General features: G+C 33.8%; 2 protein-coding genes across 2 annotated transcripts; both read right to left on the bottom strand.

The window, feature by feature from the left end:
- Positions 1 to 11,866: 11,866 nt before the first annotated feature.
- LOC115885889 (piggyBac transposable element-derived protein 4-like) lies at positions 11,867 to 12,715 on the bottom strand. Its single transcript, XM_030904927.1, has one exon. It carries the CDS (start codon positions 12,713 to 12,715, stop codon positions 11,867 to 11,869), a length of 849 nt encoding a protein of 282 aa, XP_030760787.1.
- Positions 12,716 to 12,719: 4 nt separating this feature from the next.
- LOC115885888 (piggyBac transposable element-derived protein 4-like) lies at positions 12,720 to 13,652 on the bottom strand. Its single transcript, XM_030904925.1, has one exon. The coding sequence runs from the start codon at positions 13,650 to 13,652 to the stop codon at positions 12,720 to 12,722; it is 933 nt and encodes a 310-aa protein (XP_030760785.1).
- Positions 13,653 to 17,853: the final 4,201 nt, after the last annotated feature.

Here is a 17,853-nt window from a genome sequence, read left to right as displayed (position 1 = left end):
TATATGTATAGCATTATTTTAAATCTTCCTGTATGTCTCTATAGGATTCTATATAGCCTATAGGCCTCTATATATTGATATACCGGTCGCACCAAATATCTATTTTGATACCAATTACTATATCAGATAATATATCACTATATCTATATTGATACCAACCGGTGAATTCTGAAAAGTACCCATTATTATTACTAATATATGTAAATAATTTATTGTTTTTAATATAGTTTTTTTTTCTGTATTATATCGTATACTTTTCTAGCATATGTTTTTAAAATTGTAAAACCTCTGTAGATGTTTAAGAATAAAGTAATATCATTTAGACCTTGTTTTTTAATGCCTATAGTAATGAGTTCTATTTTCTTGTTATAATTTATCAGCTATAGACACCAAAAGCGAAGCTTTAATTTGTTTCAGATTCTTTGTCAGGTATAATCTTAGTAATCAGTTCTATAATTCTGTTCTTAGCAATCAGTAATATGGGCCCGAGTACATAGTCTGGCTCGAGCACATGTTACAACCGTATTAGAAGGTAGAGATGCAAGAACAGTTAACCTAATAGGACTGCTCATTCCGTCGAAAGTGACTGCCTGGCGCATGCGAAAACTCCTCGCTTTATGACGTCATTGTAGTCCTTGCCATGATAGTGTGTGTATTATTGGTTGCCGTATGCAAAACATTCATTATTTAGTTTATTTGTTTAAACACCTTATATGTATGCAGTATAGAAAATCAACTGTATAAATCGTATTAAATACTCGGGTAATGCATTTTTAAGAACAGCAGTTCTCAGCATCACCTTTTGCAGGCATTCTTTTTAGAGTCTTTCCATAGTTTGCTTTAAAATAATTAATAAACAATATCGTAGGCACTTAATAAGCACTTAGTTACAATCCACAACACAAAATGAACGTATTTATACACTCTATAGTTCTAAAAACTTTAAAAATACCTTTTTCACATTTAAAATCGACAAACTAATTAACTCAGCATTTCTCAGCTGTTATTTTTATAAGTTTCCCTTGGGCAACCAATAATACAGACTGTCATGACAAAGCGCGGGAAGAGGCGAACGTACGTCTTATGAGGAATATGAGGATGGGCAATCCTATTAGTTTACCGTTCTTGGTAGAGATGAGCATTAAATCGCAAACTGTGATTTCCTCTATTTGCGAGATTCAATTTAGGCAACCAGTATTACTATAGCTGCGATTTTGCTGTGATTTGCGAGTTTCAATTTAGGCAACCAATATTACGATAGTTGCGAGTTGCGATTTTGATGCGGTTTTGATTTTGTAAACTAGGACCGTGATAACCCTCTATCTGCGAGTTAGAATTATTAGGAGTTGCAATTTGCGATTTTGTTGCGAATGAAATTTTGTGGTCTATTGAAACATTTTATAGTAAACTGCGATTGAATTTTTTCTCTGATTTTACTTATTTATAGAGAAATATATATTATTTTCTAGTGTTTTTCATGAGTAGTTCGCCTTTATAACTATTTATTTTTTACTAATATACAGGGTGCTACAAATTCGAGGTACGAACATTGGTATCTCGGAAACCGTAACAGATACGAAGATGGTTAAATTGGGGCAAAGTTGCTCCCTGGGCTATTCACCAAGATTCCATCAAAAAAGTTTTAAATAATTTCAAGGATTGCTGAGTTTTTTGGAAAAAACGATTTTTTTTGAAAACTAATTTTATTTTTTCCTGTCGTTACTTTTTAGAAAATCAAAAAACTAATTGCACATTCTCATAGCCACTTTGTTAGGGCTATCTGATAGTATTTTTAGATTTTCAAATTAGCTGTTAATTTGTGAGATACAGAGGCCAACTTAATTTTTTTAAATACGGACCTGCATTTTTTATTTCAGATTTTGAAAGAACTCAATCTCCTGAGTACAATGATATGCCACACTTTATACTTTTTTTTTTGTTTTGGGTACCTTAACACCAACAAAACTTTTTTATTCAGTCCTTAAGACATAAAACGGATGAATTATATCTTTTATTAGAAGAGCTCAATTTTCCAGAAATTGTTGCCATAACTGAACATTGGTTAAATATGGATGAGCCTGTATTTGTCAAAAATTACACTACAGTAACTAGATTCAATAGAAGTAACTCATCTCATGGAGGTACTATGATAATGTCTACTAACAACGACTTTACGGCAGTAACTAAGTTCGATACTCTAATATCCGAAAAAATTTTTGAATTTTCCGTCGGTTATCATAGTGCTTTTGACTTTTATAATATTTGTATTTACAGAACACCTGACGCTGACGTGCATATTTTCAGTCAAAAATTGCTAAGCTTGCTTGAATCCCTACCTATAAAAAGTAAATTAATTTTGTGTGGCGACCTAAATATTGACTTTTTCCAGTGTGTGTGCAGCTAGGGAGTCTCTCCAGTTCATTTTTCATTCTTTTGGTATACTCATGCATGTTGACTCACCAACTAGAATAACTAAAACTGGCTCTAGTACTATAGATTATGTCGTGTCGTCTTTTGACCCGGAATTCGTTGGCTGTAGAGTCCTTCACTCAGGTTTCTCTGATCATGAGGCAGTATTGACAACCTTTTTGCCACAATCCAAATGCAAAAATACCTCGCGCAAATTGGGCCGTATTTTTTCGGATAAAAATGTTCTAAATTTTCACCACCTATGTCTAACAACTGAGTGAGTTGTCCTCTCGGCTGACGTCGATTCCGAATTTTCTAGATTTATAAATACCTTGTCTAATCTGGCGTGCAGGCGTTTCCTCTTAGGCCTATCAAAAGTAAGCAAGGTATACCCTGGTCTACGACAGGCTTGCGTATATCTGCAAAGGACATGCGCTCATTATCTCACCTTAAAAAGTTCATAGACAGCGTTTTCTTTCATAATTACGTGAAACTTTATAGAAGGGTTTATCGTAAGACTATAAAAGCTGCCAAGGACATTTATTATAATGGGAGGCTAGCCAAATCCGGTAATGTTGCTAAAGAGACTTGGGCTATTGTAAATGACTTAAGGAATAAGACTTCTTCGTCTGGCACAGTCTTTAATTCACCTGAAGATTTAAACACTTACTTTGTTAATGTGGCTAAAAATTTAGTAAACACCATAACTCCTTCCCATGATTCACTTTCATATCTCCCTAAAGCAAATGAGAATTTACACAGTTTCTTCTTCACGCCCGTAGCATTAGATGAGCTCCGTAGTACAATTAAAAGTATTAAAAATAAATTCTCATCTGGGACTGATGGGCTTACTCTCAAAATGTTCTCTGAACTTCCGGAATGCACATTAATCTATCTTACTACTTTAATTAATGAGTCATTCCAAAAAGGAGTTTTTCCAAACTGCCTTAAGACAGCAATAATTATTGCTCTGCATAAAGGAGGAGATAAAGATCAAGCTTCGAACTATCGCCCAATTGCTCTCCTGCCCACATTATCTAAGATCATTGAAAGATTGGTTAAAAAAGGCTTCTATCTTTTCTCCTTAAATATAAAGTACTTTCTACCCATCAATTTGGATTTCTAAGTAACAGTTGCACAAATGATGCTATGTTCGACCTTTTTAATAATGTATACTCTAGCCTGAATAACCATCACTCTACAGCTACAATTTTCTGTGATTTCTCTAAGGCTTTCGACTGTGTAAATCATAATATCTTAATTAACAAATTGCAATACTATGGATTCAGGGGAGTGCCGCTCGAATGGCTTAAGTCGTATCTTGGCAACAGAAGGCAGCTTGTGAGGATTGATAAGTCTATGTCTTCTTGTAAGCCTATAGAATGCGGTGTCCCTCAGGGTTCAGTACTTGGCCCTATTTTATTTCTGGTGTTTATCAACGACATTGCAAATCTAGACATTAGCGGTAAAATCTGCCTCTTTGCGGACGACACTAGTTTCACTTGGAGCGGCCCAGATGTTACGGCACTATATAGTACTATATCCAGTGACTTACGCACCATTAAATCTTGGTGCGATTCTATGTTATTATATCTATTCTCCTATGCCTCAACCTTTCAAAAACTAAAGTTTTGTCATATAAAAGTACTATACAACCTTTTGTACTTAATAACACCACTGTTGACGTCGTGGACTCTGTGAGATTCTTAGGACTTGTTGTAGACAACTCGTTAAAATGGGACTTGCACATCGAAGCCTTATCAAAGAAACTAAGCTCTGCCTGTTTTGCGCTAAGAACAGTTTCTAAGGAAATTAACTCATCAACCTCTAGAATGGTCTATTATGCTCTTTTTGAGTCGCATCTTCGTTATGCCCTTCCATTCTGGGGTACTTGCTGCACGACAAAATTTGATCGTATTTTCAAACTTCAAAAGAGAGCAGTTCGATACTTATTGGGACTAAACAGTAGAACTCACTGCCAGAATTTCTTTAAAAAATTCAAAATACTGACTCTTCCTTCCTTATTCATTTTTGAATCCGTTTGCTTAATCCGAAAGCACATATTCTCTATTCCGGAAAGGCCTTCTCACAACTATCCACTTAGGAATGCGGAGCACGATATTTATCTGCCAACCCCGAGCTCAGAACTAGTTAAGGGCTCAATACTGTACAATGCCAAGAAAATGTACAATCATTTGCCTTTGAATATCAAGTCACTTTCATTCTTTCCCGCATTTCGCAAAGCTCTGAAATTATACTTACTGGAGAGACCCCTATATGCGGTAAACGACTTTTTTGTTGATGTTTAATCATGAACAATTTTGAATTTTAAAATTTTGATCATCTCACACACTGGTTAAAGGTCTAGTATTTAATATTTTATAACTCTTAATTTTATAACATATAACATTAGTTTATCCATTTACAGTTTTCCTTTTGTAAACTTTTCTAGATACGCCTGTGTTCTGCAATGTCCATATATGTTTTATTTCTAATTTTATGATGTAATTTTTTTTTGAATTGATTTGTATTGTATGACATTTTTACTTGTTTATTTGTATATATTTGTTTTTGTGCTTTTTTGTTTTGCTTTGTCGATGAAGCTGTTTTGGCTTTTTGTACAATAAAGCATTGTGTTGTTGTTGTTGTTTAATTATTATTTAAAAAAATTTCAAGTCCGACTCTGTTTTTTAAATTATTTAATCTGATTATATTCATTGCAACAGTATTGATCAGTGCTAATTAACATTGAATAAGGAAAATTGAGCCAATTAAAAAATTCAAATAAATAATATCCAGATCAGCAATTTAAAGACATTATTTTTAACTTTTATTGTGAATTTGAAATTCTCAGTGTACGCTCTAATAATTTGCATAATATTAATCGTAGTTATTATGAATAAATTAAGTTCTACAAACTAATTTTTAATGCTTTACATAGTCTACATGGTCGAAAGGGTTACCACCCTCACTATTGCACAAATTTATTTTTCGTTCAATTTTATTTATAGCTTTTGAATAAATCTTATACTTTTGAATGCATATTTGTCTTTATTGTAACTGCCAAGATGTGTTGATTTCACTTTTTTTTAAAATTTGGACCTGTCAAATTACTTGACGTCATCAGACGGTCCAGGTACCTCGCTGGACATTATACTGCTCTATCATTTCCAATCCATCTTCCGGGGAAATGATTTGATTGTTTATATTATATTTTATTTATATTATTTTTTTATTATTTTATTGCATTTGATTTTCCGTATTCAACCCACGTCACTGTTAAGTTTGAAAGCTTATTAATATTGTAACGATGAATATATTAAATATTAAAAAAAAACAGAGCCGCACTTAATTAGTTTAAATAAATTGTGTCTAAATTTCCAAAAACGAAGAAAATATTAAGTGTGGCATATCATTGTACTCAGGAGAGCGAGTTCTTTCAAAATGTGAAAAAATGCAGGTCCGTATTTAAAAAAAAATAAGTTGGCCTCTGTATCTCACAAATTATCAGCCGATTTGAAAATCTAAAAATACTCTCAGATAGCCCTAATAAAGTGGCTATAGAATGTGCAATAATTTTTTTGATTTTCTGAAAAGTATCGACAGGAAAATATAAAATTGATTTTCAAAAATATCCTTTTTTTCCAAAAAACTCAGCAATCTTTGAAATTTTTAAAACTTTTTTGATAGCATCTTGGTGAACATCCCAAAGCGCAACTTTGCCCCAATTTATCTATTACGGTTACCGAGATACCAATGCTCGTACATCGAATTTGTAGCACCCTGTATAAATATTAAATAAAAAAATATATAAAAAACGAGATTCGGTATGTTAGCGTGTGACATAAATTAGGATTGATTGACCTATTAAATTATTTTTTATCACTTCCTGTTTCGCCGGAAATGACTAAAACTTTTGATTTTTAAATGGCACCCTTGATATTTTTGGTGAGGTTTTTTATTCGATAGAAAATGACACTCCGAATAGAATGGCATATCATATGTCAACTTTAGACATTTACGTTTAAAAAAATCGTATTTTAAATTTTAATCTAGAGTGCCATAGCTGTATTAAAAACATTAATTTTGAATCAAAGGATCCTTGAAAAAAATATTGGTTCGCAATTTAAAAAATGTTTTTATTATCGGGTAAAAAATTACTGGAATACAGAATATTTTCACTTTTCGATTAACAGTTCTTCTGAATCTGAAGGATGGACAGAAATGCGGCAAAATTATAATTTTTACTTAAATCGTCTATTTGGGAGGATTTCAATAAAAAATATAGATTTAGAGATATTTAATCTGAAATTTCTCACAACGCGCACATACCAACTTTTGTCAAAGATTATCTTCGCGGAGTGTCTCTCTACTGGAATTACATGTACATTTTCCTTGGCAGTCGCTGGCAGTCATTGACAGTCTTACGGCAGTCGCCTATAATAAATACATGGCAGTCATAGGCAGTCTTCTTCGTAGTCCTTGGCAGTCGCTTGGCTGTAAAATGGTATTTTGGCAGTACTTGACACCCCTCGATTATCTTTGTATGTCCAACCCCAATTTAAAAATAAACAATAAAACTGCTGTGTGTGCCATGATTTCGTCTTAATCCGCTGCATCTTTTTATTTCATCTATTTTAACAAAGAATAGCAAAATATGAACTGTTTGAGTACGGTGGTTTACTATAAAGTACATACAGTAATTCATTTCAATTTCAATGCCTACCATTATATATTATATTTTCTTGGATATATATCTAAATGTAGTTCCCACCTATGACTTAGATACCTTAGCCCGATAACTTTCTCTTCTCTTTACATGCTCTAGTAAGTGCATTTTTTGCAGCCGTATATTACTTTGATGAATGAGATGGAACCACGATAATGAGTGGTTGGTCTTGCTATATGGTTTACTACAAAAACTATACAGGGTGGCGCCTCTCATACGACGCGGAGGCTCCAGGGAGAACGACAGTTTGTGTTGAAATGAAATTTTGTGAGCATATGTAGGTTAATTCATAGCACATTTTAAGTATATACTGGTGTCCCTATCAAAGTTGTGTTTTTTGTAATAAAACACTCTAGATATTAATTGATTTTCGGATTCTGGATGAAAAATAAAGGTGAGTTTTATTAGAAAAGTATATGACTAAAATGTAAGGTTTTTGACATAATTTAACATTTTCTAAAAATAAAGCACAATTTTTAAATTACAATAAAAGCTACCTAAATTGAAATTTACCCGGTATAGTCTAATATGTAGTTAAAATAACTATTGTACTTTAAATCAAATTAAAACTTGATCTAAAATGTTATACAGGGTGAGACAAAATTAATATTGAACATTAGTCACCCCTAAAAGCAAGTTACTGTCTTATTTTAAATGGAACACCCAGTATATTATTTTGATATTCAATGGATAATTCATGTATCTTCAAAATACTATTAAGGTTGCCTACCCTTACAACAAAATTTTCTAGATATTTTCATTTTTATGATTTATTGTGAGTAGATCTTTATTATTTGATAAAGTATAGGGGTGGCTGTGATATGTCTGACGTTAGTTACTTCAACATAGCTGTCTAATTAGTCCAACTTGCACAACTAATTATCATTTTTTGTCTGTTAAAAGAAAAAAAATCTCAGAAATTTGCCGAAAATGAAAACTTATCCTACATCAGAGAAAATTCATATGATTCTATTAGTTAGGTTAGGCACACTGCATTCACCAATTAATAGAACACTGCTCCTAATTTTATCTAGTCTGTTTTTTATGAGGATATGTTAAAGACAGTGTTTACAAAACTTCATGTTGTCGACAAACCAACTATTGTCGACAACATGAGAGAAATAATTTTAGCTGCTTTTCGAAGTAGAACTCCACACTCCACATATATATGCCTTTTAGAATGAAAAGATATTTTAAAAAGAGAATCATTTTATGCAGTTACCAGGGAAGGAAGCATTTTGAGCATTTGATTTCTTCTAGCTAATTTTTGTCACGTAATTATAGGTTTATATCTAGTTTTAATTCTGTAATAATTAAAATATGTTTTAAACGTATATATTTTTATTACCGTTGAGTATTTTACTCTAGATCCTTTAATTTTTGTTAAATTAACAAAAGGTATATCACAGCCATCCTAGATTTTTTCAAATAATATAGATCTACTGACACAAAATCATAAAAATTAAAATATCTAGGAGAACCTTTGTGTGAGGGGTAGGCAACCTTAATAATATTTTGAAGATATATGAACTCCCCATTGAACACCGGAATAATATACAGGGTGTTCCGTTTAAAAGAAAAGAGCAAATTGGTTTTAAAGTTAACCAATGTTCAATATTAATTTTGTCTCACCCTGTATAACTTTTCGGGGCAAATTTTAATTTAGTTTAACAAAATGGTGTACTTTAATATCAGGCTATGCAGGGTAAATTAAAATTTAAATAGATGGTATTTAAATTTAAAATTTACTCTTCCTTTTTACAAAATGTGAAATATGTCAAAATCCTTACATTTTTCTTTTTTCTAAGGTTCATTTATCATTATAAATGATTCAATTTACTTAGTTTGCTGAATGCGTGTACGATAACTACTTTTTTACGAATGAACTTTAGAATTTCCCACGAATACGGTGGGTATTTCCCTTTTCTCTCTGGATCTCGAAATTTCCCATGAATCGGAAAAATTCCCACGAGTTGGCAACACTGTATATAGAGGATGAAAAAACATGACATAAAGAGAAGACATGTGGCTATCTATTTCAAAAATAAAATTTTTCAAATGTCATATAATAATGGCCGCAGCTGTCATGGAATTGAGCGATAAAGAAATTATCAGAAATAATATTTTTCATTCAAAATTATCATAATATTAAATTAATAATTCAAAAATTATCATAAATCATTTTGTTTCAAATGGAAACCCCTTTTTTATTTCACTAGTGAAGAGGTTTTTCAATTCAATTAAAATAAATTGTTTTTAAGTTATTTAAGATTTAGTTTTAAAGCGTACATTTTTCTTGATTTTAACCAGTAGCGTATGAGACTTAAACGTCAAGTGATATAAAACAATAGATCAGGCCATGTCATATCGTGACACTTTGCTAACAAACCAGTATGTTATCAATCATCATTTTCAAGCCAACTTTGTGCCGTTTTTTTTTTCGATTATACGGTATAATATTAATAATATCAACTATTAGATATCACTAAAGAGCGAAAGTACGAGATATATTTTTGTATAAATACACTTTTTCAACTCTTAAGCAGGCAGTATTTATAACATAGGAAATTCAAATAATTAGTTTTTTGAGAGATGGAAATAAATTGTTTGATTGTTTGACACTTAATGTCAAAGGAAGCTAGATAAAATCAAGAAAAATTATGCGTTTTAAAACTAAAATCTTAAATAACTTAAAAACGATTTATTTTAGACATAGGAACATGTACAGTCAAAATGTAACGAATTGAAAAATCTTTTCACTTGTGAAATAAAAAAAGTGGGTTTCCATTTGAAAAAAGTAATTTATAACAATTTTTTATTAGCTCAATTCCATGACAGCTACCGCCAATATTATATGATATTCGAACAATTTAATTTTTGAAATAGGTAGTCACATGTCTTCTTTTCATGTCACAGTGGCTGTGGTAATCACGAAATTTGACTTTTAGGCTATACCAATTTTTTTGACAGGTACCTAATTTACGTTGACCAAAAATTTTAAATATAGAAAATATTATATACATTTTTTCTCAAAAACGGTTAACTCTGCAACCTTAAGTTGTCAACCTATTATTAAATCATTATCAAATGTAATTTGTTGTGCTGTCTGCACTACTACGTTATAGTACCTACGCTTAGTGTTTCCGAAATGTATTTTTAAACTCTTAAGCAGGCAGTATTTATAACATAGGAAATTCAAATAATTAGTTTTCTGAGAGATGGAAATAAATTGTTTGATTGTTTGACACTTAATGTCAAAGGAAGCTCGATAAAATCAAGAGAAATATGCGTTAAAAAAACTAAATCTTAAATAACTTAAAAACGATTTATTTTAGGTACCTATATCTAGAAACATGTACAGTCAAAATACAACGAATTGAAAAATATTTTCACTAGTGCAATAAAAAAAGGGGGTTTCCATTTGAAAAAAGTGATTTATGACAATTTTTTATTAGCTTAATTCCATGACAGCTACATTTGAACAATTTAATTTTTGAAATAGATAGTCACATATCTTCTTTTTATGTCGCAGTTTTTTCGTCCAAAAATTTTAAATATTTTTTTCTAAAAACGGTTAACGTTAAGTATAGAGTGTTTAAAATCAAAATTCATATAAACACACCGGAAAAGTCTAGGGATATTACAATTTTATCCAGCCATCGTCAGTAATTTTACTTTTTGCATTTCTGATATAATAAAATTAAAATAAACAAATGGTTTAGAGGACGTTCTGGAAATAAAAATGCGAAGTTTACCGAAATTTTCAAATTTACCTTGATTTTTATTGAACTCAAATAAATAAACAATTTTTTTTTATTCTAAACTGTGAATTAAAAAAGAAAAAATAAAACCATTTTTAATTAATGAAGGGTATGGCCTCCTCTACTGTTCATTACAGTCGTACATCGTCTCGCCATGCTCCTGATCAGGTTGTCGATCTCTTCTTGAGGTACACTCTGCCACGCTGCATTCACGGCCCCAACCAGATCCCTACGAGTTTCACGAGGCATACCCATTCTCAAAATTCTTCTTTGGACCGCGTCCCATACGTGCTCGATGGGTTTGAGGTCAGGAGATTGTGCCAGCCAGGGTAAGATGTTTAATTGATGAGCATTGATAAATTCACTTACCACTCTGGCTGAATGAAGCCGTGCATTGTCATGCATGAGAATGAAGTTTCACCCAAAATTATTGGCATATGGTAACACAACAGGCACAAGAATTAAATCACGGTATGTGATTCCTGTTAGAAACCTTTCAAGAAAAACGAGATCGGTTTTTCAGCCTAACTGGACTCTTCCCCAGACTATAATTGTTCCACCTTGATAAGGGTGCACTTCCTGAACATGATCCAACCGAATAAGATTTCTTGGTTCTCTCCATACCCTAATCATTGTCGAATCCGGATGAATTCCAAAGCGTGACTCATAAGTGAAGAGAACATTGGTCCATTGTTCATTCGACCACTGAACATGATCTTGAGCCCACAAATATCGTACCTCTCGATTTCCTCTCGTTAAGGGTTGAGCTCTCCAGGGGCGTCTGCTTCTTAAGTTCACCTCTCATAACTCTTTGAAGGGCAACATTTGTCAGTAAATAAAAGTGCTAGAGGGGCATGATTTTTTTCATTACTTTTTAATAAAAATATTTAACAGAACTAAGAACAAATATTCAAAATAAACTCTAAAACTATGAAAAACAATTTTTTATATATAAATAATGACGTCATTACGTGGTACATACATACCATTGCCCCAGTATAATTTTACTCGAAAGTGTGGAAGTCCTGGAAGCATGTCTTGTTTGCCCCCAGACAGAGAGGAACTCGACAAACCGAACATATCCAGTTGGTACGAACTTGCTGTTTTGATGTACTGCATTTTGCACATCGCCGCCGAGAATCTCTTTCCGGTTGAGGGAACTTTGGTTGTGCCTAATTTCTAGGGGAATGAATGGCTTAAACTGTTTTTTAGCAACTGTTTCTCCACAGCTATAAGCTTTCCTTTTGTTTTTTATAACCAGGTCTGCAACTAGTCCTTGTGATACGCTTCTTCTAAACTCTTTCATGGATATTTTTGGCGAATGAAGTTCTTTATATAAAACGAAAGCGTTTACTACTGCTGCATCGAGAAAGTAGAAGAATATCCTGTGCCACCATTTTTTTGATTTCCTGTTTATTTTGTACAAATTCAGATTTTGATCAAATTTATCAACAAAATTCATGTTGGCGTTATAATCTGACAGCGCTTGCGGACAACGAACTTTGGTTGTAGTACCATTCTTTTCTTTCCTATTGACCTCAGTGGTTCCAAAAGGAGAATGAAAATTTGACAGTAAATAGACACTACGCTTATCTCTCCATTTAAAAGCTACAATTCTTGATGGATTGCTAAAAACTTCAAATTCCCCCCTCTTCAATTTTCGATCCGGTTTAAACACCGGCAAAGTTTTTCTCGATGGATTTACGGTACCACAGGCATGAATTAGTTTTTTCTTCAGGTCTTCCAGAAGTTCGGTACTATTGAAGAAGTTGTCGAAATAGACAATGTGCTCTTTATTTTCCAATCCATTGAGCATTTGTTTAATAACTCTGGCACCTAATTGTTTTTCGGCTATATTCGGTTTTATTCGCTAAAATCCATACCTTGTATCCTCGTTTAATAGGTTTTTTGGGCATGTACTGTTTGAGCGAGCTTCTCCCTTTGAATTTTATCATTGACTCGTCTATTACAAGTTCTCTACTTGGAGCCATACACCTTTCAAAATTCTCAGCTAACGCAATCAATAATGGTCGCACTTTGTACAATTTATCGTAGTGGGCTTCTCCCTTTTTAGGCATTAGCACGTTATTATTGAGATGAAAGTTCGAAAGGAGCCAACTAAAGCGCTTCACAGGCATCAATCCACTTATGTAAGCATCATTTATATCAGGAGAAGTACTCCAGTAGTCCCTATAGCTCGGTAATCGTTTAATTCCCATTAATAAATTTATGCCTAGAAAGGTTTTTATTTCTGAGATTTCGGTAAGTTTTTGTTTGCTGAAAGACTGCTGTGCGTACAAATTTGTCTGGAATACTATGTGGTCAAGCAGACCATCATTAAAAAATAACTTGAAAAGTTTGTACGGAGTAGGATCAACCATTTCTCTCACAACAGGTTTAATTCCGGACTCTGACGTAAAGTTTGAGGGGGGTACTGGTTCAACAAGCTTAGACCAGTCGTTAGAGTTTACGGGTGGTACAGGAAGCAGATTAGTTGCTAAAATAGATAATGGCACGTTATCTTCTGGATCAGTATCAGAATCAGTAAAATTCAAAGCAGGTGTAGTTTGGTCCAACAGTATTTGGCCATCTTCATCTTCCGACTCACTAAATACAGACTCCGGCTCGGAAGGTATTGGCTCCGCGTCGTTATATATATTATTCAATTCATCTTGCAGGTCATCATAACTCCAACCCTTTAGCTTAAATGGTAACGAATCCATATCTTGAATATCTAAAAAATAATCTGGCATAATCAGGATAGAATATTTGCCTAAGCGTGCAACGGTACACTTATAGTACCACAACAAACTACCAAAATAAAACAAAAAAAAAAAAATTTTTTCTTGTACCAAAATAATATTATTGTTATAAATGATCAAATATATTATTATTACAGGAAAGGCACCTATATTTTATTATATTTCACTTACTTTTCTGTATATTCAGCAGACTTTCACTTGCAACCACCTTAACGTTATGATTTTATCAATAAAACTGATCGCAGAACCGAAACTGCCACGTGCAACAGTTTAAATCAACAAAGAGCCGTCAGAGTGCGACCAATATTACGTTGGTCGAGAAAATGCTCCATTGCACAACTAGCTAAAAATGTTTGAAGGGGTGGTACATTTTTTAGACCGGTGCCCCACTAATACATATATTTTCCGGGTACAATTTTTATACCGGTGCCCCTCAAAGAGTTAATCTATTGCGAACAGTGTCAAGACTAACGGTTACATTATGTGTTTCCTAGAGAACTAAACTAAGCTCTGGTGCTGTAAGAGTGGGTCGGCGTCGAGTATTTAATTGTAAAAAATGATCTTGCTGAGGGGTAGTAATGCGATGTCGCCCTGTGTGCCTTTCAGCAACATCACCACTTTCACGGTAGCGTGAACTTCATCGCGATATTACACTTTGCGTTGTATTCAATGCTCTAGCTACGTCGATTTGACGCATTCCAGCTTCGAGCATACCCACGGCCCTTAACATTTCGTCTCTGTTAAGATGTCTACGCTCCATAACGTTGTTTAATACTAAACAATGTTGTTTGAATGAATTCTGACCAGTTATAGACAAAAACATAGCCAGTACAGGTTAAATTCGAACAATTGATGCTAGGTGTGTTTTACACATTTGACAAAAAATGCACAAAAACTTCGGCAAATATGCGAAATTTAGAAATAACAAGTGTGACTACTTCGTTTCAATCGAAGTAGAAAGAATCAGCCTAGTAATATGTGGTTGTTTATTCAAAATATTTATTTTTAATTTTAATAAAATGATATCCCTAGATTTTTCCGGTGTGCTTAATTTTACAGAGACTTTAATTACTGAATAAAAAACGGGGACACTCATTTAAAATAAGAAAGCTGCTATCAACATCCGGTATTTCCGGAAGTGCCACCATATTGAATTGAAAATATTTTTAATCAATGGATCGCGTTGTAAAACACTGATGTGCAAAAAAATTCTTATCTAGATATTGTAGTTCTCTAGAAACGCTCAAATGCACGCTCAACCTGGGACACCCTGTATATATAGCCAATATTTTACCGAGCATCACCGAGCGACGACCAAGTGTCTCGAGTAATAAACAAAACTAGATAAGTAGGACGAACTTGCATTTTCTAAGTCGCCTCAATTTTTGTTCCGTACCTAATAGTCTAGTCAAATTCTATTTTTGGTTAGAAAGTTTTGGGGTTTTCTGATTTATTTTGTCCTTTATGTTTTGTTGGGACGCTGAATCCGAATCTGATGTTTGCTAACAAAATTTCGTGATGGAACATTGAAAAAAAAATAAAAAACGCAAAAAATGCAATTTTTGCCAAAAGGCAAAAATTGTTTTTTGGAAATAATACTTCTATACAAAATAAAAGTAGACAAAATTTTCCACAAACCCAATTCTTCGTATTTTTCTCCTCAGACAATCCGATGCCAGGACCCCATTAGCCAACACGCCACGCCACGCGATGCCGTGGGGTAGCAACCCCACGTCGTGAAGATATGTGCGTATGTTTTTCCATTTAATTACATGCATTGCGTACACACTAGGCAACGCGCTACGCCATCCGACGCCATAACACGCTATCACACGTGTGATGGGCGATTCGTCAGTCCCAGATCTTAGTGATGGGTTGTTATTTAACTATCTGTTATTTTATAACAATTATTTAGAAATAACATAACGCAACCGTTACTGCTTTTAAAAAATAACAGATATAAAATAACAACACGCAGAGATCGAGTGTTCGTGAAACGAAGTCGGCGCTCTGCACCGCCACGAAATTCGATGCTGCTCGAAGCAATTCCAAAAAACAACTAGTATGGATGGAAAACCTATTATTTCGACAACCATCGATACAGGCGGCGAGATACAACGGACAACGGAGTGGGGTATGCGCTACGGCGCGGCGCGTCGTGTTGGGCTGACAACAGCTTAAAAATAATAGGATATAAAAGAAGCAGCTTTTTTGAAACAGTTGCGGGCATAACGCCTGGCTGTCGAGATAACAGGAGTGGGAAAGGAGCGCTGCTGCATCGGTCGATTGTCGATGGAGGCTCGCAACGGGTTGGAGAATAACGCATCAGTTGTTTTAGCTATGTTGTTTTTTTACCTGTTACGAGCATAACAGAACGGCGTTCGAGATAATCGGAGGTTTGAAACAGGTTGGAGAATAACGCATCAGTTGTTTTAGATACATATTGTTTTTCAACCTGTTACGAGCATAACGGGCGGAGGTCGAGATATTATGGCGCTGTATGTTTCAATACTTTGTTATTAAGTTTCAATATTTAAGTATTTATTTATTCTGAAAAATTTTCAGAATAATATTTTAAGATTTTTTAAAAATGTATACAGGGTGTTTTGAAAAATCTGGTCATTGATTAATCACGATCCTGCTTAAAGCCCTTGACGTAAAAAGCTGATTTTTGGAAAACGGATTGACTTTAGGGTGTAGAGGTGCGATAAGAAGGGATTTTTCGAAACTCAAATTCTAAGGGGGTGAAACCACCCTCAAATATTAGAATATTTTTTATTTAAAAACTGGTGAGTTTTTCGAAAAAACTCTTAAACACGTATATTTTATTTTGTTGTTTTACATATTTTGAGATTTTTACAAAATATATACAGGGTGTTTCATAAAATATGACCACTGAGTAATCACTATTCTGCTTAAACTGCTTGACGTTTAAAGCTGATTTTTGGTAAACGGATTGACTGTGGGGTGTAGAGGTGCGATAAGGAGGGGTTTCTCGAATCTCAAATTCCAAGAGGGTGAAAACGCCCCTCAAATATTACAATATTTATTATTTAAAAAACGGTTAGTCTTTCGGGAAAACGATTGGACACGCATAATTTATTTTGTTTTTTTACATATTTTGAAATTTTTTAAAAAATAATACAGGGTGTTCCAAAAAGTTGAGTAATTGATTAACCACGATTCTGCTTAAACTGCTCGACGTTTAAAGCATATTTTTGGCAAATGTGAGAAAATTTTATCCAGTTTGTATGTTAATGGAAATTCTTGCTTTGCTTTATCATCACCATTACAAATTAATAATTCGATGCGAACGAAGTCGCGGGTACAACTTAACAAGTATAGCTAGAGACGTGAGAAATATAAAATAAGAGACGCCCCCCGATGCGCAGTGGACATCCCACAAATTTGCTTCAATCAGATTTTTCGTAGCGTAACTGCATCTCTCTTCCGCCGAATGCGTTCTCTCTCTATCGTGTGCGCGACCGGTGCTATCCCCAAGTCTCTTCCTATATTTGTCAAACTGTACATGCTAGTTTAAGTGTAAAATTAATTCGAACTCTAGTGTGTAGTTGGTTTACTTATGAAGAATATACTACACATTTTCTTATATTGCTATTTTTTGACCGCAAATGGTAAAATCATAACGAAGAGCTTCTCGCCCGTCGAGTGAGATGCACCCTGTACACTGCTACGCAATTCAGAATCTACGCGGATCGAGGGGTAGGGCGTAGGTAGATCGGAATTTATAGATATAGACGAGTGGCGGCATTTTGGCTTTTTTATATCGCAATTTGTAAACAGCGCTTATTTGTAAACAACCCCCGTTTTTAGAGAGGTATTTTAGATAACAATCGATATTTAGAAATGTTATGACACCCTGGAAATACTACCACCGAGCACGTCATTGTTGCAACTCGTTAATACGCCTGGCGGTGACCGCCTCATATTCTTTCAGATATTTAGCAATAAAATAAAGAAACCTGTTATTTTTAAGCTGTTATTTTAAGCTGTTTTTTATAAATAACTATAACAGTTTCAACTGTTATCTAAAAATAACAGTTTTGCCCATCACTACCAGATCTCACCGATGTGTGTTACTGCGTGTTGTTCCCCGCTTGCCTCTCTAGTGCCGCAGTTTTAGATTAGACCACGTTTTAGGTTAGAATGGGTATAATCAGGAGGGCTACTG

This window comes from Sitophilus oryzae, unplaced genomic scaffold (genome assembly GCF_002938485.1).
Source record: "Sitophilus oryzae breed Bouriz unplaced genomic scaffold, Soryzae_2.0 scaffold_465_pilon_pilon, whole genome shotgun sequence".
Classification (NCBI taxonomy): Eukaryota; Metazoa; Arthropoda; class Insecta; order Coleoptera; family Curculionidae; genus Sitophilus; species Sitophilus oryzae.
The sequence above is the reverse complement of the archived record's forward strand: the minus strand, read 5'-3'. Positions and strand labels throughout refer to the sequence as shown.